Source organism: Brachypodium distachyon, chromosome 4 (genome assembly GCF_000005505.3).
Source record: "Brachypodium distachyon strain Bd21 chromosome 4, Brachypodium_distachyon_v3.0, whole genome shotgun sequence".
NCBI lineage: Eukaryota > Viridiplantae > Streptophyta > Magnoliopsida > Poales > Poaceae > Brachypodium > Brachypodium distachyon.
The window spans coordinates 30,844,755-30,869,465 of NC_016134.3; the positions used below are offsets into that span (position 1 = coordinate 30,844,755).

The 24,711-nt window shown below is 41.3% G+C and overlaps 4 protein-coding genes across 11 annotated transcripts; 3 read left to right on the forward strand and 1 right to left on the reverse strand.

The window, feature by feature from the left end:
* Positions 1-831: 831 nt before the first annotated feature.
* LOC112272369 (clathrin heavy chain 1-like) lies at positions 832-11,096 on the reverse strand. Of its 5 annotated transcripts, none has more exons than XM_024462972.1 (19): positions 10,861-11,096; positions 9,221-9,428; positions 8,533-8,621; positions 8,351-8,429; positions 8,102-8,226; positions 7,695-7,793; positions 7,504-7,609; positions 7,155-7,234; positions 6,840-7,067; positions 6,695-6,769; positions 5,950-6,066; positions 4,418-4,615; positions 4,189-4,309; positions 3,492-3,646; positions 3,107-3,362; positions 2,415-2,637; positions 2,203-2,323; positions 1,583-1,776; positions 832-1,490 (listed from the first exon to the last, which is right to left on the reverse strand). In XM_024462972.1, exons 1-18 carry the CDS (start codon positions 10,960-10,962, stop codon positions 1,615-1,617), a joined length of 2,544 nt encoding a protein of 847 aa, XP_024318740.1. In that variant the 5' UTR covers positions 10,963-11,096; the 3' UTR covers positions 832-1,490; positions 1,583-1,614. The 5 variants fall into 5 exon arrangements, with proteins under 5 accessions (XP_024318740.1, XP_024318739.1, XP_024318738.1 ...); XM_024462971.1 differs by having other exon boundaries at positions 8,102-8,229; XM_024462970.1 differs by having other exon boundaries at positions 6,852-7,067; positions 8,102-8,193; positions 8,264-8,429.
* A 1,475-nt stretch (positions 11,097-12,571) lies between these two features.
* LOC100827618 (prosaposin) lies at positions 12,572-15,226 on the forward strand. The gene is made up of 6 exons (XM_003577789.4): positions 12,572-12,821; positions 12,982-13,095; positions 13,774-14,000; positions 14,199-14,402; positions 14,492-14,551; positions 14,753-15,226. Exons 2-6 carry the CDS (start codon positions 13,008-13,010, stop codon positions 14,909-14,911), a joined length of 738 nt encoding a protein of 245 aa, XP_003577837.1. The 5' UTR covers positions 12,572-12,821; positions 12,982-13,007; the 3' UTR covers positions 14,912-15,226.
* Positions 15,227-15,444: 218 nt separating this feature from the next.
* Positions 15,445-20,767, forward strand: LOC100846030. Of its 2 annotated transcripts, none has more exons than XM_010239640.3 (14): positions 15,445-15,670; positions 15,751-15,915; positions 16,220-16,315; positions 16,544-16,630; positions 16,717-16,785; positions 16,875-16,971; positions 17,067-17,169; positions 17,277-17,484; positions 17,624-17,737; positions 18,572-18,703; positions 19,336-19,416; positions 19,945-20,061; positions 20,147-20,250; positions 20,369-20,767. In XM_010239640.3, exons 1-13 carry the CDS (start codon positions 15,467-15,469, stop codon positions 20,234-20,236), a joined length of 1,563 nt encoding a protein of 520 aa, XP_010237942.1. In that variant the 5' UTR covers positions 15,445-15,466; the 3' UTR covers positions 20,237-20,250; positions 20,369-20,767. The 2 variants fall into 2 exon arrangements, with proteins under 2 accessions (XP_010237942.1, XP_003576319.2); XM_003576271.4 differs by having other exon boundaries at positions 15,447-15,670; positions 20,337-20,767.
* A 158-nt stretch (positions 20,768-20,925) lies between these two features.
* On the forward strand, positions 20,926-22,758 carry LOC100846338 (non-specific lipid transfer protein GPI-anchored 2). 3 transcript variants are annotated; one of them, XM_003576272.4, is made up of 3 exons: positions 20,926-21,877; positions 22,170-22,265; positions 22,424-22,758. In XM_003576272.4, the coding sequence occupies exons 1-3, from the start codon at positions 21,241-21,243 to the stop codon at positions 22,447-22,449; spliced, it is 759 nt and encodes a 252-aa protein (XP_003576320.2). In that variant the 5' UTR covers positions 20,926-21,240; the 3' UTR covers positions 22,450-22,758. The 3 variants fall into 3 exon arrangements, with proteins under 3 accessions (XP_003576320.2, XP_024319310.1, XP_024319311.1); XM_024463542.1 differs by having other exon boundaries at positions 22,427-22,758; XM_024463543.1 differs by having other exon boundaries at positions 22,430-22,758.
* The last annotated feature ends 1,953 nt before the right edge of the window (positions 22,759-24,711 follow it).

Below are 24,711 nucleotides of genomic sequence, written 5' to 3' on the forward strand. Positions count from 1 at the left end.
TTTGAGTCACTTAACATGAGACGGAAGAAGTATACAGTAATATAATCTGAACATTCCCACCGCAGAATCTTCTCGCGTAAAAAGAATCTCACATAAACACTAGTGAGAGTTACTATATGGTACGAAAGCTGGTCAAAACGGTTAAGAACAAAGGGGAGAAGACAACGCATTTCACACCTGCAGAGAGTCCAAAAAGGAATATCTGTGCTAGATCGAGAGAGAGCAAAAAGGAATTGACCAGAGCTCTACCATCGATTAAAAATGACTCATTGCAAGACGTACTCTGGAAACTAATTCTAAAGCTTTCCACTTACTTTAGTTTACTCCTTGCCACCCAACACGCAAAGGAACATTGGAAACTTCCTCTCAAGTCTAAACTGACATTTGGAGCTAGCTTCCTTGCAGCTTGTCGTGTTGACCAAGTTTGAATATTCCTAGCAGCAGTTGTAGCAAAGAGCAGCTTGTCGTGTTGCTCGTGTATATATAAATATATGCACATAAACCACCAATCACGAGCCGCTTCTAGAAAGCATCTGCTGATTAATTCGAATTCACTGATGGCAGGCACTTCTAGAAGCCTTTTTGGGCAGGCAGGACGAAACAGACATGGACAAACTCTTGACTGTGTCGACAAAATGCGTGACATTGACATATCTTCAAAGAGTAAATGTTGTGCAAGTAATCTGGAAAAAGTAAAAGGTAGTAGTGCTGTGGACAGAAGCTGTAGTCTGTAAAGCAAAACTTATTGGACAGTTCACAGTCCAGAAAGAAAATGGCATTTTTGTTTTGCAAGAACGAAAAGAAAATGGCATTTGAAAATAGCAAACGAGGTTCATGTCTAACTTTTTTTTAATCAAAACCGACATTTTTTTAGTTCATTCCAGAACCATGTGTTCCCTGGAGCCATTTTGCCCCTTCCTGATTACATTCATTCTTTTCCCAATAGACTAGCATGAACAAGGAAGGATACAGCGGTTCCTCTCTTTCCACTGAGTTGATCAACACGTTTTGTTTCAACTGGAGTTACATCGTCAATCATCAACGATCCTCTGAGCTCTGGCTATATTAGCACAGAAATTCGATCAACTTCATCACTGTCCCAGCGGTGATCATAGACAACCTCGAGCCATCAACTATTCGAATTCTTCTTCTTTTATAGGAGGAGGAGCAATGTCCCATTTTCACTCGAAAACTGAAGAATGTTTGAAATTTTTTAGGTACCAGGTACACCAGTCGGTTCTTTTCCCAGTCGAAGCGATCTAATGGATCGCATCACGACCATACGGACCGTGAAACACGCAAATTAACAGCACCAATGCCTGAAATGTCCGGATCAGCTCGGAGCCACAATCCGCATGACCGCTGCACCAAGGTCTGAATCTGCTCTGTTCCCTGCAAGTTGCAACCCTGCCTCTTTGCTTGCACTCCCCATTCTGCAGATCTGCTCACTAGTAAGAAACCAGCCTTCTCTAGGTAGCCGGATAACTTCTCTGCCAAAGCAAACCTTATTTGTTGAGTTAGTTTGTAAATTGTAAATATACAGGGTTTCTGAATTGCATCTCTATCTTTGAAATGATCATACCTGGTATATAGAAGAACCATGTCCATTCTCAATTAATTGATAGCTGGAGAGTCGACAGTGGTCTCCAGCTCATCCAGTTTATGAATTATCTCGCTTATGGCAGGTCTTTTATGCTGGTCATCGTCCACACATGCTTGGGCTATTTCAATGCATCTTTTCACTTGTGGGCAGTCCCTATTTAATGATTTATGCCACTGCAAATTACGAAGATAAATCACAATATCCACGTGTTGAAATATGAAGTGATACTTAATGCATGGGAAGGTTAATTAAATGATTCAGAACTGGAAAAGAGAAGATGATTATTCATCGTTCTTATGACGGTGGGATTTGAATAAGTCAAATTTTGGTAATATTTTTTATGTAAGTTGAATAATTTGAACAAAAATTTCTCGTGTTTCTGTCCTTTTATATCAACTATAGAACTTGCAGAGATCAAGGTAGCATCTCAAAGACTTCTAAAAAAATAGCAAGCAAAAATATAGAGCAAGTATTTTCCAATAATAGTTTTAGATGACACCAATGCAGTTGACATTTGCACTCAACACACAATGAAAAAATGTCAAAAAATTGATGACTAGACAACATCAATTAAAGATTGTTTAGTAAATTCTCCTTACACGTTCAATATCATAGTCGTTGTGCCCCGTTAATAGCTTTATCATTATAATGCCGAAAGCGAATATATCTGACTTGAATGATATTTCTCCACTGTTTATAATTTCTGGTGCAATATATCCCCTGCATGACAATAAGGTAGTATCATAGCACAACGCAGATTTTAGAGCTTGACATTGAGAGAAAAAACAGAGTTCTCAAGAGGCTAGCTTACGGTGTTCCATAAACGTGTTTAGTGAAAACTCTGGACTGTTCTTCATCAAAGCATCTTGACAAACCAAAGTCTGCAATTTTTGGTTCCATGCCAACATCCAACAGAATATTACCAGGCTTGAGATCCAAATGATTAATGCGGATTTTGTGAAGATACTGCAAACCCTGACAGATTCCCTTAATTATTTTATAACGTACTTGCCATTCATCTCCACAAGGTTTTCCTGTAAATGGAAAGAGAAGAGCATTCAATTTTTTTTATTGGAATAAAGGCTATTCAGCCCGGCTTATATTAAAACAAGAAAAACAGAAAATTGTACTTCTATGAAGGTCAAAACAAGACAGTTCAAACGGAAAAAAGAGTCGGACAAATTTATGGAATTTTATATTTTCTGGAATCTAATTTGTACAACACTAGTGCCAGCCCTTTGGGATTTTGCATTCTGATCAGCTGTATGGGCAGCCACGTGCTTCCAGGCTGAGTTACTTCCTTCTGAGACACTACTTTCTCTGGTGGGGAGGCAACGAGGGGTGCTAGAATTATTTTTTGGTTATTTTTAGTGCGTGGTCGAACTTTGAATTTTATCTGAAATACTACTTGGATCATAAATACTTAAGGAAAATAATTTTGAAATTTAAGCTGCTACTTTGTTTTATACAAATGCTAGTTGGAAAATAGGGTTGCGACTATACCTTTAAGATAACGGTGAAGGCTTCCATTGGGGACATACTCAAAGCAGAGCAACCTTTTTGGTACCTCTGCTATCACACACCTTCCATTGAATTCCATCAATTCCCCTTGTGTATCTGCACAATAGCCTAGATACCTTACTACATTATTGTGCTTTGCCTTTGTTAAACACTCAATCTCGTCCACAAATAGCTCATCAGAAAAACCATCTGATATGGAAAGCTTTTTAACAGCAATCTTCCCGTTTTGAAGAACTCCCTGCGTTATTCAAGGCATTAGCACTGTCATGAGCATTTTGCTCCAATGGGGAGATATATGAAAAATAACTATTTGTAAGGAAATCAAGAACAACTCATATGTATACTAATAGGAAAGAGCAAAGCATACCTGGTAAACTACTGCAAATCCACCATGCCCAATAACTTTAGAGAAATTATTTGTAACAGACCTTAGAAGTGCATAAGACAGCCTTGTTGGCTGTGCACTTGCATCACTCAATATGCGCTCAAGGGCTTCAATTTCACTTGCTAGGTCTGCGATTTCTAAAACACAAAAGACAAAAGAACTCTTGAATAAGGCCTGGTACAAAGTGTGAGCTTATACAGCCTACAGTAATTCCACCAAAAAACAAGAATGGTTAACAGAAAAACTCAAGAAAAATTGTTTCCATGCAGATACAGCCATACAGGACAATAAATGAGCAAACAGTCAGAAACATAAGTGTGATGCAAAAGTACCGGGATTAAAACCCATGTGCATGGAGTCTGCACCCACACAACTCTACCACCCTACCAAATTAGCGCTTGCATATGCATCGAGAGAAAGGAAGCCTACAGTGTGAACTTGCCTTTACTCAAACCATGCATAGAGCATAGATAAGAAATGCAGTGACACTTGTCCACCATTGTATATCCACACCCATAAAAAACTAATTGAAAATGCATTTTTTTTGGCTCCTTAGGGAAAGATTATATGTTGGGTATTTGAAATTTGAACCACACGTTCACATCATAATTACTTTAGTAGTCGCACCAGAGAACGTTCAGAAGTGGAACCAGGAAGAAACATTTGGGATAGCACTAACCTGAAGAAGGCCCGGGGGTGATGTTGCTAGACAAGATAGACCCTTCACTAAAAGCGGCCACGACTATGGGGTTTTCCCTAGCCTTTGTGTATATCTTCAGTGCAAGATCATTGTCTACTCTCTACACCAAAGAGCAGAAGTACTGATTAGTGAGCAATCTAAACACAGGAGTGAAGTAGTGAAGGAAATCTGCGCAATAAAAAAAAACACAGCACAACACCCACATTACCTTAACAAAATTACCTAGCTCTTCACTGCACTCTAACTTTTCATCTGCCAACCAACCCTCCAGAAGGTTCCTCCCGTTCTGATTAATAGCAAGTCGAGATAACTCAAGAGACTCGTAAGCATCGAGCTTCGATTTAGTTAGCAATGTGTCGAAGTACTGCAGGAGTGGAGATGCTTGCCCAAGTTGAAGAGGAGCAATCTGCATTAGAAGCACACAAACAGCAACTGAGTATCACGGACCAGAGTGTTATTGGCATTATTCCGATCTCTACCATCAGATGTCTACCTTCGGAACCCCAGTTTTCCTCCCCAATTACCTTTCTCTGTGATTTCTAAGCTAGGTTCATGACAGTGAGCACAGAAGTAGAACCTAGACTTTGAGAAGATTGATTGTACATGTGTAAAATGTAAATATGGTACTTTTTTTGGTATTTGCATTTCTCTTATCCGACTCTAGTTCCAAGCAAGGACTGCCATGTAACTACCATGACTTTCTGTGTGGTAAATAAAAAATCAAGTTTTAATTAATAAAGAGTATGAATTGTTCGACATTCTATCATAGTAGTCACATTGGTTAAAAAATTCAGATGGTAGTAAGAGCTATAATGATTTGTACTCTGTAGGACCAGACAGCAAGCACACTTGGTAATGCAGCTTGGGCTCGGTAGATATAAAGGTGGCAGCATAGCTGTATAAAGGAGGTAAGCAAATGTTAACAGCTTACAATCATAGGCAACAAACAAAAGCTTACTCTATCTCACACCTAACGGACTCATCTCCCGTACGTGCCCTTTTTTTTTCTCGAACACGCCCAGCTGCGTGTCATTTTCATTGAGTCCCATACGTGCCCTAGCCGCCATCCTCAGATTGCATCTCTTCCTGCCGGCCGGCCGGCAAGCAATGACTTCCATACCTCCTCTACGCTTGGTGCTATAGTAGATTCTCAAAAGTTAAGGTTTGGCCAACCCGCAGCGGCGCTATGGTGGTAGTGGTGGCACTGTGCGGGTCAAGAATAAGGTTGGTTGGTCGCTACTCTTCCGGAGTGATGGATCTAGTTTTGTGTTTGTGTTTTTCAGGTAGTCTACGTGTTTCGGTTTATTGGTTCCTTTTCCGATAGGCGAGGCTCGGCCAGCTTCGACCACATCGTGGAGTTAGTGAGGCTAAGTCTTCTCGGATCTGTCTGACCGGATCTAGGATGGTCATCCAACCCCCTTCGTCACCTTCTTCTCCGGGAAAGTGGTTCGTTTCTTAGATCACTGTTGCCGGTGTCTTCTGGCTCCGTCCGATGGCTTCCCGGCTACTATGTCAACAACATTTTTCTTGCTCTGACGTCGTTTGGAGGTTCAGAGGCAGCATCGAGCTTTGCTCACGGCGCACTACCGGCGAGTGTAGGAGGAAGACATCGATGTTTACCTACAAGAACTTGCGTGTAATTTTATTTTACTTTAAGTATGGTTCTGTAAGTGTTGGTTGATTTAATATATGATATTGGCCTTCTCGAAAAAAATCATAGGCAACGAGACCGGCATGCACCTTGAATTTTGCAATGGTCTCGGGAGTACGTAGATGACCCTGAGGGAATTCTACAGCCAGTTCTGCTGCTTCCTTGTATTCTGTTTGGGAGAACAGTTCCTGGAATATTTGCACAACCTGCATTCACAATATCAAAGGAAATACTAAGCATCAAAATGAGATAATGAAATGTAAATCCAAATGACCTAGACTAGCGTTATTTCATTTTGATGCAAATATTCCAGGATTTGCGTGAATGCAAGGTTAATTGTACATATGGGATTCCTGGACTAGTAAAATACCACAGCACAAGCTAAATATTCCAATACCACTTAGACAAAATAGTTAGTCGAACAAGATACACAGAGAAAATGATAATGTCACTAAGAAAACAATCACTGGAAACTACCAAAAAAATATCATGAAAGCATAACATTTTGACTACGAACTAGAGATGCGCTGAGAGGTGATTAGGTAAAAACAGTTTTGCAAGACTGAAGTGCTCATTCAGGAGGAATATAGGTGCAGACTGGGAAGATGCGTAAACATGTTGCCTAAGGAACACGATGAAATTAGTAAGGCATAGTTTAAAAACTTGGCAATGATCGAACTACTAACATAACTAGTAGAAACAATTTCTGCAAAAGTAAATTCATAGGTAAAAAGAGAGCAAATTTAGGTGTGTGGGAGAAAAAAAAAAGCAAAGAAGGGAGCAAGTCCCATGGAAGTAAAAGCATCATTCATAAAATTAAAGCGTAGAGCTCACCAAGTCCTTTGCCACAGGAAGATTAGCTCTTTTGGCGAGATTTGCGGCTAGCTTATAGTTGTTCAACTGCATGCACTAAAATGCATAAAAAGGCATATGCATCAGTGCATGAATTAATTGGAGAAGTGCAGGAGAGCATGTATACTTGAATTCTCACAAAAGGCACAATGGTTGCATCATTAATTGTGGCATGTAAAACTTGTCCTCTCGTGTTGATGGCATAAAATCCACCGGTTGTAGAAGACTCTGCCGTCAACAATATAGGATCTGAAGTGATTCTATCTCTATAAACCTGTGTTGCAGTTTCCAAGTCATATATGAACAAAACGCCAAGCTTTGTAATTACAGAGATAAGGCCATACTTCTGAGAGAACTGTAATCAGAAGAAGATAAAATAAATCAGATCTATTATGTGGTATCTAACAGGGTATTCACACATGCATTGGGGCCTAAAATACACCTCCATGGCTAGAGAAGCATCAATCAGGAGACGTGGTGTGAAGAAGATACCGACTTGCTTCTTGGAAAAGCCAGGTTCCTCTGCAATGATTAATTCAATCACAAAAAGTAGGAACAGGGGGATGAATTCAAGTGGCAGCAAAAGAGCCTTGGGAAAAAGGGTAGCAATAGCATACAAGAAAGAATATAGTGTAGAACAAATTTTCAGTGGGTACATTGAACGACAAAGTATGGTGGATAAAGAACACTGGCACATTTACAAAATGGTACTTTTCTCAGGTTTGCTCTACCATTTTTTTTAGTGAAAACAAAAGGATCAAAAATAGAACTTGACGGTTCCAAATGCAAACCTGTCCGTGCACCCAATTCAACAACATGCAACTCAAAAGTATGTCCAGCATTAGTTGCCTTTGAGACGTAACAGATGAAGGTTGATAGGTTCTCATTGCCAGGAACCTGGACAGGGAAACCCAAGTACCACTGATAAATACTACTATAAGTGAAACAAGAAAATAATAAACACAAAGTAACTGAACAGTACCTTAAATGTTGCAAAGCATGCTGCATGGGCTCTAAGTGCCTGGCTACACTGCTGATCTACAGAAAAAAGTTGTGCATCTCCCTTCACCAAGTGCGGCTTCTGAAAGGTGAAAAGTAAAGCTCATCGATATAGAAGCGCTTATAACAAACTAATCAAAGCAGTATCGTTTTATAAATGCCTATAACAGCTTTCTCCGTTAGCTCACAACAGTACATGCTTAGGATTTTGCAGAACTATTTTATATAGCCTTTTACACTAACAGTGATCAAAATCATAAAAGGAGTAGAATAAACAATTGCAGAAGGGGTATAATAGGAATTTTGATCTCCATATCGTGTTCAGTTATACAAAAGAACAGTTCATACAGTTCTGATGATAATTATTGAGAATGTCCTATGTGGGCGTACCTCTGGAACATCAGATGCCAATCCAATAAGCACAAGCCATTTCTCTGCCAGATCACAACGGTAGTTGATAATCCGAGTGTTGGCCAAATTAGCTGTCCTATCAAACATCTTGATGGGTTCAGCATCTCCTTTATTACAACAAAAGAAAGTAATGATTAGTACCTTGGTTTTGTGTACATAGCAGCCAAATCATGCAAAGCTGGACATAGTACTTAAAGAGCGAACATTGTGATTTGTCAAAGGAGTAACCTTCAATAGACCAGTGATAAACTGATACTTGCGTTACCAATCCCAACAACTTTGGGGTGATCCATTTCCAGAACACAACCTGAAATGGCAAACATAGCAGATATGTGGGATATTATGTCAAGCAACACTGTAGCTATATCATCATTTTAATAGAAGGATCAAGAATACTTGGACAATTTTACCTCCTCACACATATTTTTCCTCTTCATTCTTGTTTTAGCTTCAATATTGAAGATTTGCAGGTGATCATGTACTGTTCCAGGTAATCGGGCTGTAAAATTTAGCAAACTCCTGAGGTAGATTGAAGTTAACAGCTTGTAAAGTTTGATTTTGAATATTTATCAATTCAGCTATTATTTTTCCTCCCAAGCAACTATCTAGGTACCCAGACCTGTGCTGTCGGTATAAGGAACCTGTTTTTTTAACTTAAATGATTAAAGTTAGGACAGTTCTGATAACGAGAAAACAGAGCCTTGCCACTATCACCCTATATTATTATTATTATTATCACTAATGATAATGGTATTGCATCTGAAGGAAGCATTTTACATAGAAAAACATCATAACCGATTTACCAGATCACATAGGTATATAACACTACTCTCCAGTACATACCAAAAGAATCGAAACATTCTCTCCAGAACAAATAACTCCAGTTTTCTCCTTTGTAACTTTGTTTCCATATGTCCACATCACATAGGTATATACACTGTCAGAATCTTTCCCGCATATCTATCAGAATGGTGCCTGCGACATTATACTGAAAAACCACCACTCAAATTTGCCATCACCACACAAAACTAACAAATCCCAAGCCAAAACCTGATGTTATGCAAAATTAACAGCCCCAGTAATAGATCCAGGCGGTACCTTTGAGCGCGACGATACTGGTGTCGGGGTTGATGAGAGCGGAGTCAGCGGCGATGGGCAGGCGGAGGGGCTGCGGTATGCGCGTGACCATGTCGATGATGAGGATTCTGTTGTGCGGTGAGGTCTCGCGGACGCAGATGCACTTCTCCGACTCCATGGTGACATGGTTGAAGGTGAGGAACTGGGGCTCGATCCCCAGGCTCGTCAGCTGCAAGCAGCGCAGCCATGGCCGTGTCAGCCACGAGCCCACAAGCCATTCATCTGAGATAGCTCGTTTTTGCGCGAACTATTAGTTTGACTAGTATGATACGGGTGTATGAGTTTTTAGGCCAAATGGCCAATAAAATATTTGATTATACAAAACAACATTAATGTTTACCGCTCCCTCCGATCCATATTAATTGTCGAAACATTATATGTATCTAGACGCTTTTTAGGCATAGATATATCCATATTTGGAAAAATTTGATACAATTAATGTGGATCAGAGTACTAAATTTGTATTCAAAAGCAATTTATCCTATCATTTCTGAGTCACATAACCTTTATTTACCGCTAAATCTTAGGGCATCCGTGAATGTTGACTCTTAATTGAAAATGAATGATGCAAAGAGGAGAGAAATAAGAAAAAGAAAATAACGGATCATGTTTTTAAACTGAATCTGAATAATTTGCTAGTATCAAATACCATGACGTCAAAATGTTGAGTTTTAGCAGACTCTTATTCAATCTTCGCTAAGAACAGTTATGTACTTATGTTCTCTCTCATATATATTTCTTTTAACTCCATGTTAGCTAATTCAAATAAGAGTCGCCCTAAGAGTCGATCTTGCTTTCATTGTACACCATCACACTTAAAGTTAAAATTTGTAGGGTCGGTTTAAATAAACAAAAAAATTTATGCGTTATTTTATCGCCGACCCTGTACGACGATGGGGTATTATTGGAGGGCCTTCTTCATTGTGGGAATGAAAAATATATAAATAGGAAAACGTTGAAATTTGATAGGATTACAAGTGCAAACCAGTGGATTACAAACATTTCTTTGATTAAAACTGTTTCATAATCATTTTGGATGATTTGAAATTCATGGTGAAAAAAAATCCTTAAAACTTTTATTATTTGATTCTATAAAAACGGAATTAGGATGATTGGGATCTTTAGGAATATTTACTTTATGGGTTGTTTGATTTTCTATTGACTCCAAAATCTTGCAGAAATAATCATTGTTATGTCCCTAAACAAACTTTTCGGCTTCTTTAGTTCCTAGGAATTGGAAATTTGCAAGCATATGAAAATTTTAGAAATCGGATGACATGGAACGTTTCTACAATAACCAAAAAACAAAGATAGAAATATGCATGGCACATTGTTTGGTTGCAGCACATAAAAACACTGGAATAAATAGGAGCATGAGAAAGTAACACTTGGGAATCTTCTAGCACCATTTTAGGACCACATTTGGAAATTTCCTAATAAATGGAATCCTCTAAACTCATCCCTAGGAATACCACCATTTCTCACTCCAACGGATCATTCTAGAAGGAAAAAAACACACACACAAAATAGAATCCTACAAAATTTCTATGCAAATTCTACAGACCCAAAGAGATGATGTATTTGTAAGCATGTTACCGTACCATGAGCACCTGACGGACGACGATGGGGGAGTTGGCTGCCTCCACCTCCCTATGTGGTTGCTCCCGAATTCCATGAGCTCCCTTAGCTGTGGATGGCAGCATCTTCCCCGTGCTGCTTCTGCAGGCAGCTGCTTACACTTAGAGAGCACTGACCTGGAGAAGCTTGCTACGAATAGTGTTGGAGTACTAAGGCAATGGGCTCTTCCAGAACACTCCGTAATAATTAACCTCGACGACGACGGATGGATGGATGGATGGATTATGTTAAGGAGCAAGAATTGGAAGGAGATTAAATAGTAGGGATTTGGGGAAGTTTGACTTTGAGAATGGTATGTTGAGTCAACGGTCCATTAGGATTTACAGCTAACAAGAGCGCGTCTCTCCGTCGATATCCCATATGCCTGTTGTTATTTAAAAATCCTGGCCGTTGTGTCTTTTGATCATTTGAATTTGAAGAACTTAAAGGTAGAATCAGTGCACATGCGCCTAGTTGCGCAAGAAAAGGAAAAGAAAAATGTCAACTACTTTCGTATCCTAAAGGCCTCCACAGAGTATCAAAAGTCAAATTTAAAACGTAGTATATATCACCAATTTGGCACTGATGTTAAGTTTTCTTTACAACCCAAATGGTGGCAACCAAGAATAAATTATCCCACCGCAATTTTCCGTCAACTCTATCCAGATCGACGCCTCCGCGCAGCGACCATGGCCTCCACTACTGCGTCTCCAAGCGAGCGACGCTGCCCGCCGACGCAGAGAACAGATCAGGGGCATCCGTCGTTCCGTGTCCAGATCTACTGCTTCGTTCTTGGTTTTTAATTCCTCCTCTTCAAATCCCCAACAGGTCGCATCATGACCGTATGGACAGTGAAACACGCAAAGAACGCCAATGCCTGAAATGCGCTCAGATCAGCTCGGAGCCACAACCAGCAGTAGGCAGTACCGCTGCAACAAGCAGATCCGAATCTGCTCAGTAGTAAGAAAATAGCCTTCCTAGGTAGCCGGATAACTTCTCTGTCAAGCCAAACCCTATTTGTTGTACTCTAGTTGTTACTGACTCCATTCCTAAATTCTCGTCGTGGTTTTAGTTCGAAAAAATTCTTGTCGTGGTTTTAGTTCAATGAGATTTATGAACGGAGGGAGTTACTTTGTAAATCGTAAATCTACATGGTTTCTGAATTGCATCTCTATCTTCGAACGATGATACCTGGTGTATAGAAGAACCATGTCCATTCTTAGTTATAATTTTTTTTAGGAAACACACTACAGACGCAGACGCTCACAAATACGCACGCACACTCGTCTGTATGAACACACGCACGCACACTCTACCCCTATGAGCACCTCCGAAAGACTGGTCTGGCGTATCATTTTGAAGGGTCAACAATGGTCTCTAGCTCAACTAGCTTATGAATTATATCTCCTATAGCAGGTTCTTTTTTTTTTAGAATTCATATAGCAGGTCTTTTTATGCTGGTCATCGTTACACATGGTTGGGCTATTTCAAATTTTCAATGCATCTTCTCTGTTGGGCTTCGCCCGCCCACCAACATTTTCTCCCTGCCCCCCCCCCCACCCCCCCCCCTCCTTGCCCCCACAATGAGATACTATGGGCCGCAGAGTAAAAAATGGGCCTCCATGGACGCTACAGGCAGGCCCACTGTCATCACGCCACTAATCACAGACCTCCATCGGATACGGTTAGGCTTTCTTAACCGCCTCAACTTCTTCTTCTACCTCCACGGATCCAAACCTTCCACGCAACCCAATCCGAGCCGCAAGCGAGACCAATCCCCCCCCGCCGCCCTACTTCTTATAATCCGGCAACCGATTCCCGCAGAATCGCAACAAGCAGCAGCTCTCCCAGAGCGAAACGCCTCTCGCCGACGACCTCCGAAACGCGCCACCAACCACCAAAGTCCCCTCCTTTTTTCCCGGCCGGCGGCTTCGATTCCGCGACGGTGGGTTCTGGTTCTCATCATTGCCTCCCGATCTGGCTTCTCCATGTATGATCGGGCCGTATGCATGTGCAGGCCCGGCTGCTGTCCCCCCTTTCGGCTAATAATCGATTGGATTGCTAAATCTCTTATGGTAACTGTTGACTAACTTTCTCCATGGCAGGTCAACGAGGGGGGGTCGCGCCAGCCATGGGTTTGGGATTGAGAGTGCCGGTCTCCTTCCTCCTCCTGCTGCTGCTCGTCAGCGTGGGAGCTGCGCAAGGCAGGAGCACCACTGGTATGTCCAATATCTTTTTTTTTTGCAGGTGGTATGTCCAATATCAACAGGGCTTGTTTAATTCCTGGCGCTGCTAACCATGCTTGTTTGCTCTGTCTCTCCTAATCTGCACCAACCAATGGCTGCCTTGTGCGAATTGAGAAACAACATGAAATTAGTACTAGTGAATTACCATCTTTTGTTGCAAAAAACCGTCAGTCATTCGTACGCTGCTGACGGTGTGCTATTCGGGTTGGGATTGAGATTGCGGTCCAGGATATCTTGCTATGAAATATTATGCTATGCTAGTTGGTTAGTGGCTAGTTGGGCATCGGATCGGGATTGAGATTGAGAGTACGGCCGAGGATATCCTGCTATGAAATATTATGATCTGCTAGTTGGGTATTGAAAGTTTATTGTGCCATTACCGTGTCCATCTGCTTGCACCAGCCTCTTTAGACCATGCCACACCGCATGATGTGTTTTGCTTTGTAAGTTCATGCATGCTTGTATTAGGATACAGTAGTAACTATGGATAGCCAATCTTGTTTTTAACATTGCTAACTTCCTCGTAACCAATATGATAAATAATATGGCCATTGCTAGAAGATTTACTCTTATGAAAATGCTCCTCCTCGTGTACACAATTGTTCTTTGGCCAGCAACATCAATGATGATATCCGATGTATTTATTTTCAGTTTTTCTCAATATTGAGAATGAGGCTGGAGAGCATGGTCAAACCTACAAGGAGCAAATAATTTCGAGCAAAATTCCTGTCCATGTTGAGAGGGGAAACCCATTGTGCTCGGCCTGTAAGAACCTTACAAATGAAGCCGTTAGCTATCTTAGTCAGAAACAATCACAAGATAAGATGCTGGAGGTCCTTCACGAAGCTTGTTCTCAGACATTCTCTTTGGAGCAGAAGGTAATCGTTTTGAACACTTTGGTTTGTTTCTATAATTAGGCGCACATAAAGTACCGCGTATTGTAGAAAAATTACCATCTGGATAGAAAGATGTTATTACATGCTTCTTGTTAAATGCCTTCCTGGAGAGATACTTTTGAAACAGCAACTGTACATAATAACAGATTGTCTTAGCATGGACTCTCTCTGTCTCTGCAGTGTGTTGAGTTGGTGGACTCCTATGCGACTCTTCTCTTTGCCAAGATTGCTGAGATCAAACCAGACGAATTCTGCAAACAGCATGGCCTCTGCAGGGATACTGCTCTTCTGTCAATCTCTGGTGTGAAAAGCGAGAGCACGTGCGTGTTCTGCCACCATCTCGTGGATGAAGTTATGTCCAAACTGAAAGATCCTGATGCTGAGGTAATTGCTTTGTTTCACTTACACCATCGATGCCCTGGACTTTACCCGTTCTGCCCCTAATATTATCCATTTGATTGATATCTCTGTAGTTTGAGATTATCCAAATTCTCCTCAAGGAATGCAACAAGATTGAAGGTCATGTGCAGCAGGTAAGCTATCTGCCACTTCTTTTCTATGCCCCTTTGATGTTTCTTAGGCCGTAGCTTATATGCCAGATTCACTCTGGTGAATCGGTATCACCGTTTGAAGATTCCTTGACAATGTTCTCAGATCTCCCAGCATTTTCAGTTAATCATGTTCCATGTAACACCATGCAAGTCTTTTACATCGTTTGGTATCTTGTCTAACAGTGCAAGAGACTGGTCCTGCAATACATCCCTCTCATCCTGGTCAACGGCGAGAAGTTCCTCGAGAAGAACGACATATGCACGATCGTCCAGGCTTGCAACACCACCCAAAAGAGCACGGCCCGATCGTCCTTCGAGGGGGCGTTGCTGAGCGACGCATGAATGAAGGGCAGGAAAACGGCCCACACGAAGAAAAATCGGCAAAAAACAAGGATGCACAAGTTCTTGCTGTATTGTACATAGGGGCTGTTTGTTAAATTTAAGTGCCTATTGTTGTTGCCTAGCCGCTCCTGCATTCATTCTGTGGATGACTTGTATTTATAAAAGGAGTGGCAAGCTATGAATAACTCTGTCAAGTCAAGTTGGTGTGTATAGTTTATTTGCACAGCTTTGTACTGCTGTTTCAATTCCAGTAATTCTAGTAACATGAAAGCCATGTATTTGCTGGTCATTACTGTGTTGAGGAGTGGTTAATCTGCTGCATCAAGCCTACAACAGCACTCTTTTCCTAATTCCTACATATGCAACATGAAATATGGTATTCAACCACTGCGTTAACCAAGATGACATTTTTATATTAAACGCAGTCAAAATATTAATATTCTCTCTAAAAAATTAAAATTCTAATACAGTAATAGGAGTAATAAACAAATGTTATAATATCTCGAGCTTTGAGCAACGAACAGTTACAAGGGCGAGTGAAGAAGAGCGGGGGAGATGGGTGGCAGCAGCGTGAGGCAGAGGCGAGTCAACTCCAATTGGCCGGAGGAGGAGGAGGCGAGGGCGATGTGGACGGCGGCGGCGCAGACGACGGCGACCCACCGGCTCCGCGCGCGCGCCGAGGCGGCGGTGGCGGCGCTGGTGGCCGTCCGCCCGCACGAGATCCCCGCGCTGACGAGCGCCGCCTCCACCTTCTTCTTCGTGAGCAGCACAAAATTACATCTCCCCTCGAATCTGCTTTCCCAAATTTCAGCCATGGAAATTGGTTTTTGATTCTGCAGATCCTGAGCGCCTACTTCGTGGTGCTGCCGCTGCGGGACGAGGGGGCAATCTCGCTGGGCCTCGGCGCGCTCCCGGGACTCTTCGCCGGCTCGCTGCTGCTCACCGTGCTCGCCGCCCCAGTCGCCTCCCTGGCCTTCTCCCTCCCCTCCCTCCCCAAGACCAAGGTCCCTCCCGCGCCTGCCTGCCTTCCTCTCGTTTGCGCTTGCTCTATTTTTAGTCTGAAGAGAGCTCCCGTTCGTTCGCTCTTGACCAATGTAGGAAATAACAGAGTTAGGTTCCCACGGTTGTATGTTCAACTTGATTTAGTTCTAGAAAGGTCGGACTAGAGATAGTAGAGTGTGTGTTGCTTCGAGTGCAGAAGCTTGTTCAATTTTCAATTGTTTTCGCTCACGGAGTTCAAATTGTCTGCCAATTATTTATCCCTTCGCTGACACAAGCTAATTTTATCATCCATATCTGGAATTTCAGGCTTTGGTTTTGATACACAGGTTCTTCAGTATCTCCCTTCTTGTATTTTTTGTGCTTTGGTTTGCCTCTAAACCTGGCTCCCAATCTATCTCCCAGGTAATACACACGTGTAGTATTGGGGATTATTTTGATTTTGAATGCATGATTACATTTCTCTGTAGTTTTAGAATATGTCATCCTGACCCTGCGTCATCACATTTCCCTGTGTTTCTTAGTGCATCTTTTGCCCTGCATTCCAGCCACTTCGCATATTCTCTAAATTTGATAATCGGAAAGGACAAATTGAAGCTGATTTTTATTTATTTTGTTGATGTTATGATCAAGTCAAGTGAAGATAGTTCAAATAAACCTGCCGGGTGGGGAAACCACAGCTGGTTCTACATAGCAGTGAGAATAAGCTTCTTTCTTTGGGTAAGCCTTTTCCTATTACATTATCCTCTTCATGTTTTTGAGATTCAAGTTGTCATTCATTTCAATCACTCTCTCTCCGTCTGAAGGTTGCTTTACTTAATCTCCTTACGATATCATCCACTTGGGCAAGGGTTATTGATGTCATGGACAGTGAGGTATCATTTGTTAACTGCAACAGAAAATATCAGTAACCTGTAAGACGCTTTGCCTTTTCTTTCAAATCCTTATTTCTCTTTTGATTCAGTCAGGTTCAAGATTATTTGGTTTTATTGGGGCTGGTGCTACGCTAGGGCAACTCTTTGGTTCGTTGTTTGCCGCAAGCATGGCGTGGATGGGACCCTGTACGTATGTTTTTCTAGGATGATCCTCTGGATAACATAATGACTTCATGTCTGACATATCATGGATGCAATTTCATATCCCGAATTTTCCTCAGTTCTGCTCCTTTTTTCCTCCCTCTTGATGGAACTTGCTGCATTGTCATCAAAAGGAATATGCATTGATGTTAGTAATGTTTCAACAGAGCTGCCATCAACAGGGTATGTAATCTTTCTGGACGTGAGTTACAAGTTATCGATTCATTTTTTGGTGCTTCCGTCTGCTGAAAGTTGTAATCTAAGACATCTCAGTCTATTGCTTATTGCAGAGCAGAACAAAGTCCAAATACTGAGCCTGGTGATGAAATGTCTTCACTGGTCACTTCACCTAGAACACCTTCCCAATCTCAAAAGTCCAAACCTGGGTTTTTTGTGATGTTTGAAGGTTTCTGGCTGATCATGCGTTCCCCCTACCTGATATACATATCTCTATTTCTATGGCTGAGTGCAGTTATCTCATCCTTCTTTTACTTCCAGGTATAAATTTTCTCTATCTGTGTATTACATGCACAATAAGTTTGCAATGTTGTGAGCATGTTGCTGCCTTAAATAAATGGTCAGAATACAAAAGGATCCTCCCTTTACTTCCCTAATTACCATTTCTCTCTATCTCCAGAAAGTAACGATAGTTGCCACTACAATATCAAGCCCAACTGCCAGAAGGAGAACATTTGCACTGATAAACAGCTTTATAGCAGTCTTTATTCTTGCCGGGCAGCTCACTTTGACGGTACCTTGTCCATCTTCAGCTGTCCTCATTTTGCTCAACTTCATTACCCCCTATCCCGTGTGAACAAGTAAACAAATATTAGATAAACAACATGTCACCTGCTAGAACTAGTATACCTGCCGCACATCATGGAGAAAGAAAGTAGCACTTTTTATGGCATTATGCATTGCGTGAGTGTGTATGGTATAATCGAACTTAAGTCGCCCGCTGTTCATATCTATGGTCTTCGTTTCCTGAACGATTATCATAATAGGAAACTGCACCAGAATTTACACTAAAGAGTAAAGATGAGTTTTGCATTGCTCGTTCACAACGTTGTAAACTGCAGTACATAATTATTGAATTAAAATTTGTAAATGTTACCTCCAGTTTTTGCTAATTCTTTGTGTACACAGCATTGATCTGCTTGTTATTTGATATATTCTTTATCAAACATCCATTATTACTTTCAAAATAATAACCTTCTGTGGAATTTCTATGCTTTTCCCCTGCCAAAGAAATTCTCATGTGCACTGAGAAAATTTCCAGTGAGATACCTACGAGTTCTTCTGCATTTCTATTATTCGTGTCAAGGAGCAAAGTTCAATTCAGTGTTGTCCAAGTGTCCAACTGATGCATGCTGTGTCTCTACCTGTCTAGTCTAACTATTAAACAGTGATACTTGATGTTGAATAAAACAACATAAATCAACAAATCAATGTATCTCTTCCAAGACTCTGCGGTGAATATTGTAGTTTATCTTTTTCTTATCCATCCTTTTGGTAATTATAACATTCTTAGATTGTGGTCAATTCCCGGTATATGATTTAAAGTTTAAACAAGTACTTATTTCAGGGACATATCCTTACAGTAGCTGGTGTAACAGTTGCTATTTGTGCATCTCCATTCATTGCTGCCTCAAATCTGGTTGCCCTTGCCGTATGGCCAACTTGGGTTGCTGTGGCTGTCACTGAAACAATTCGAAAGGTATCAATAGATCAGAACACTCTAATTGAACTCGTAGTGCATTTGCTGTTTTTTCCCAACCATTAAATGTTGATATAAAAAGGTACTGCATTAAAAGATAATGCATATACAAAAGCTGAGTAGCCATTACCAGCAGATTATATCTTGAGTTTGATTTAGTACCCTGGATTGATTTCTTATGAAAGAGCTTCTGCATTGTCATCCTATTGTTAATAAGCTCAGAATATATATTCATTTCGTTGCATTTTAAGTATGAGTACAGCTTCATTCAGCTGCCTCTTAAATCACTGCAAGATTGCAGTTTCTTTTCTGCTATGCTCAAAACTGTCTGATTAGTGCCTTTTTCCATCATTATGCTAGTAACAAGGCATTAGTTCTGAACTGTAGTATATCGAACATGATTATTTCGTCAGTTGTTTGCAACATGATTGTTTGGTAAAGGGATTATACCCACAATTTTCTTCATCTACCAACACTGATTTGGGGCATACTGAATGCTGTTTGATACTAGGAGAAGTCGATGTTATCATTTCTTTCTGTGTCCATGTACACTCTGGAATACACTTATTTTTTTAATGCAGTTATATATCGTTATTCTGTTTTGTTGTTTCACAATCTTTAATTCATTGCAGGTAACTACTTATGTTTTGACAAGACCGGGAAGGGAGTTATTATTCACTGTTGTTTCACAGGATGAGAAGTACAAGGCCAAGGTAAACGATGAGTTCCTTGCCTACTTTGGGCATGATAACTGTTAGAAAACATAATGAGGCATAACTTTGTACCCCATAGACAACTAATAGCATATAAATGGGATGTAATCGTTTTGCTTTCATTTTGACTAGTTTCCACTTGAGTTTATTTGGAGGTCAGCTGAAGGAAGCAAAATGATCTTTGGAAATATGATTCTTGGTGTCAAGTGAACAATTTTAGCATTCAACATTTGTTCCATTTTAACTAATTGCAGCACATCAGTGCTAATATTTCTCTCCTAAACTGAAAAGCTGGAGTACATAGCAATGATCTATTTTTTTTTTCTAATTTTAGACACAGCAGATGTTTACTTAGAAAGAGTGTTTTTGCAGCTGACCACTTACCTTATCGAGGGTGTCGGATTTTTTAAAGGCATCTTGCATGATACTGGCAAATCATTTGAAAACTGAAAAGGATCTTGTTTTACCACCCATTTTGCATGTTGATTTTGCTGATTTAATTTGGCTAAATAAATATTTTTCTTGTAGGTCTGTATAGATGTTATCGTTCAAAGGCTTGGTGATGCAACAGCTGCTGGAATTTACAGGTTCCTGTTCAGTAGTCTTGAGAAGCAAACATCCATGGCCAACCTCTATGCTTTGCCGGTATGAATCTTTTTTTTCTTCTTTTGCATTTGTTAGGTCCTGGGAGCTATCACTAACGAGTAGCCTGTGTTCCTTCTGTTACTAGCTCTGCTTCCTGTGGCTTCTCACCGCATTTCATTTGGGACGGCTTCAGACAAATCTTGCCAAGCTTCAGGCAGCTTCTGACCCATCGTAGCTCCTCCTAAACAGGTATCTGGCAAAATAAAAACGGCACTCCCCGTACATTTCATCTCCTTACAGACTAAGCTGGTTGTGCCTGACCTTCTCTTCTCTAGGATTCTGACTTGATACAGGTAATTGCTTCCAGAATGCGGAAACACGGAAGGGCAGAAAGTCGGGTTGCTGCCCACATTGTTTTGGTCTACACGTTTCGAAGGAACTGCAAATTGACAGAGCCTTCGGATATAACAGCTGAGATAACTACAGCAAGAGTCAACATAGAGGAAGAGAGAAATAGTATATCATATAGAAAAAAGGGGTAATGTAACAGCTTGATGTAGATTAAAACAATGCGCGATGCCAAATCTTTGCGCCCACTTTTAGTTAATTCATTCATTCAGTTGATCCGATAGAATTATGTCACGCAAACTGTAAGATGTGCCAATGCAGTGTTCATGTGGAAGTAGGTCTGGATTTGTTGGGCACTATGCTAAATGAAAAAAAAAACTCAATACAATGTAGCCCTGCAATATACTGTCACGCACAACTGAATTACTGGTGCTAGAAGTGCATTTTTTTTTCTTCTCTCTCTCTCTCTATACCGTGTCGATGCTCGGAACGCGGGATATTGTCGTAAATCTCGTGCGAAATGAACTGTTGTGTGAGAAATTGAAATTCTCAGTGGTTGAAATACGCCCAGTTTGAAATGCCATATTTGTTGCTTATTTCAGGTTCTTGATGCCCTCTTTCTGGAACATGTACACACCTAAAGAAGACTGGCTTGCGTTTCCTTACAAGAAGCACCAAAGATCAAACCTTCGGAAGAAAAAGAAGTAGATTTAGTAGTATCAAATTTGCACCATCTTTCTGCCAGCCCATTTCAAAATCGCGCGCAAACCGCAAAGCAAAATCGAGGCGGATATAAAACGCGCGGGAGGAAGGCGAAGAATTCGACATCCAATTTCCATCCATCAATTCATCAATCCTTGGTAATTTGGCAGGAGGAAGAAGAAGACGGCAATGGCGACAAAGCTCTGCCTCGCGCTACTCCTCGTCGTCATGGCTGTCGCGGCGACGCCGGCTGCGGCGACGCGGCGGCGGCCCGAGTCCCGCGTGCTCTGGTACCCAGGCATCCGCCCCCGCGGCGGCAGCAGCCCCAGCGTCTTCCCCGGCTGGCCCCGCCGCCCCTCCTCGCCGCCAGCTTCCTCCCGCTTCTCCCCACCATCACCCCGCCCATCACCACCGGCGTCGCCATCTCCAGTCGTCCCCACGCCCCCCTCCTCCACCCCACCCCCCTGCGTCGCCGCCGCGCGCCCACTCCCAGGCTTCCCCGGCGTCTCTTCCTCCCCATCAACTTCATCTTCCTCGGCTCCGGCGGACTGCGTGACGCCACTGGCAGGCCTGATGACGTGCGGGCCCTTCCTGACGGGCAGCGCCCAGGACACGCCCGCCCCCGGGAGCGAGTGCTGCTCGGGGCTGGGGATGTTCCTCAACAGCACCGCCGCCGCCGAGGACCGGTCGCTGCGGTGCCTGTGCCCGGTGATCCTCGGCGACGTGAACCGGATGCTCCCCCGGCCCGTCGACCCCGTTCGCATGATGTACCTCCCCATCTCCTGCGGCGTCGTGCTCCCGCCCCAAGTCCTCTTCATCTGCTTCAGTAAGCCATCTACGCACACAAATCCTCTTCTCTTTGAATTCGGATTTTCTGATCTTGGATGCGTCCCCAATCTTGATTTCCTTTCTTTCTTTGGGTGTTTGAATTTCAGATTGATTTTTTGATTTTTTTTTTGAGTTGGTTTGGTTTATTGATTTGGGGTTTCTTCAGTTCAGCTCAGCAGGCAATTTGATTTGGGGTTTTTTGAAGCTTTGGTTTCTTTCTTTTGGCGTTTGAATTTCAGCTTGGATTTGAGTTTAATTTGATTTTGTGATTTTGGGATTGATGAATGCAGCCGGGCAGCCGACTCCGCCGGTGGTCTCGAGGATCCCGGACTCGTGGAGGAAGACCTTCTTTTCTTCGTCGTCGTTGTCGTCGTCTTCTTCTTCAGGCAATCAATCGACTCTTACTCCTCCTGAAAAATGATCCGTACTCTCATACCTGTTAACTAATTAATCTTGCTATGCTGATCATGGCTAATCACTTAATTGCATGCTTTTCTCTGAATTTAGTACTGATGTTGTCTCGATCTCTACTCGTGCATTGCAGCAGCAGCAGCAGCGTTGTCGCCTTGATGGATCACCCACAATCTCGATCGGGATAACACTCTATGGCGTATGTTAAGATCAATCTATGGCCTACAAGAATATTTAGCTAGCCCCGGGTTCATGTACTGAAAATTAGTTAATTGCTAGTGGTAATTTATATAGATGTTATGAACGATAATGTAATGGGGATTTTGTTTTCGTTGGGAATATGAACAAATACAAGAGAAATTCGTCGGTCCGATATTGTAACCTTTCCTGCCCTCGCCATTTTGCATGGTTTAATTCTGCAAGGGGTATGTATAATGGCATCGTGCATGTTAACACGAATTTTTACATTGTGCATTGTGAATATGAACAATGTATGCCGGGATATTGTCGCGACCTCTCCTATAGTTTCCCGTCAAAAAGGAAATGTGTGCAAGGATTGTGGCCGTGCATAGTCGTCGCTCGTCAGGACAAGAGCGGGATGAGGCAAACTCAAGTGTGGAATCCTCTGCCCTTACAGAAGCATGTTGCACAGCAAAGTAGATAATTTCCAACTTAAGTCAGGGTAGAAAAATGTTGATATCACTATTCCCTTATGCATTAGACAAAAGGAACCAATTTTTTAATCTGATTTCCCCTTCTTCTTGATGAAAGTTGTGAAACGAGACCATTTTGCATAATCAATACTACGATTCTTTCATAATAATCTTTCTTAAATGCCTCGTTCCAAACCGCCAATCCATGTGAATTCATTTACTTAGTAATTCTTATCTTGACATGCATAAGTTTCATGTTAACATGTATAGAGATACTTGGGCCAAAAAAAAACATGTAGAGAAATGCATAACATTAATCATGCTGGCAGAAAAAGAAAGGAACACATTCAGTTAGAACAACATCAATAATTAAGAACTATACTTGCTATTCTTTCCTTGCTCTTTTAGTTAACACGGAAGCTCCTGCGGAGAGTAATTAAGAACAAAAGCAGTTCCATAAAAAGAAGTGATAACCAATAATAGAAAGTGTGGAGCATGGACACTAGAATTTCTTAGAATAGAATAGAAAGCTAGTTTGATATGAATCTCAAACTTGGAAATTGATGCCACTAATCGACTTGGACTTTGCAGTCGAGCAACATACGTGTTAAATGCTACACCCTCCATTTGGGGTGGGATCAAATTGCGGCATAAAGTTTCATGCGGGCCGTATAAACTTGCATGAAAAAGGTGTATTCCAACACAGGTTTTTTTTCCCTATTCTTAAGTAAAACCTAGAAACTCCAAAGAGATGTTTAAAACACATGACTGGTGGTCTAATAGTTTTCTTACATACATTGGGAATAGGCTTCCGAGGCAGTTATATAACTAGATCTGGTTCATAACCTTCCATGTTCCCACGATTGAGCAATAAAAATAAGCATAAAATAATTCTGGTTTTTTACGCATACAATCTTTAGTCCTTTGTACTCATATGCTAATTTTCATTGAAAAATGAACTTTTTTAGCCCCATGCAGAAGAGATGAATAGAATGCCCTCAATATGCAGTTTTTAACACAATAAATCAGACAATTTTTTTTACCCAAGACACTTTAAAAAAAATAATACAACCATATACTCCCTCCGTCCAACAAAGGATGTCTCAACTTGGACTAAATTTGAATGTATATATACACTAAGTCATGTCTAGATACATTCAAAATTTGACAATTTGAGACATTCTTTGTTGGACGGAGGGAGTAGATTGTTTCGACTTTTTCTGACATTTAGAGTGTTATTTTTTACCCATGCTCGAGGTGAATTTCGCTTATAGACATTCTTATCAAATAATTGACCGAGCAAAGGGTGCATGGGTGGGTGCTCCTTGCAGGAACCACTGAATTAGTCGATTTTCTATCCAACTTAACATGGTTGCATGGAACATCAACCGTAACGTATTTGATCAAACTGTAGTTTTAGTAGTAATAAAAATGAAGTTCTCCACAGGGATTAATGCAATGATTCCTTTCCAAATCTCAAGCTAAACTCACAGATCAACAAGCTTTGGACTGAACAGTAACAAATCTAACTTGCTGATCTAATGTTTTTGGGGTTTTCGGGGTTTTCGGTTAAATGTAGCAAATCTGACCACAAGGTACTAACTAACTGAAGAAACAGACACAGACAAGAAGATTTAACTGAAGAAAATCAACACTAGCAGAGAAGATCTTTCTGCGACGAATTTAGAGTTTAGACAACAAGGGTTTTAGAGAAAGAAGATGAAATAGAGAAGATCTAGAGAAGACAAGCATCAAAACTAATAGACAA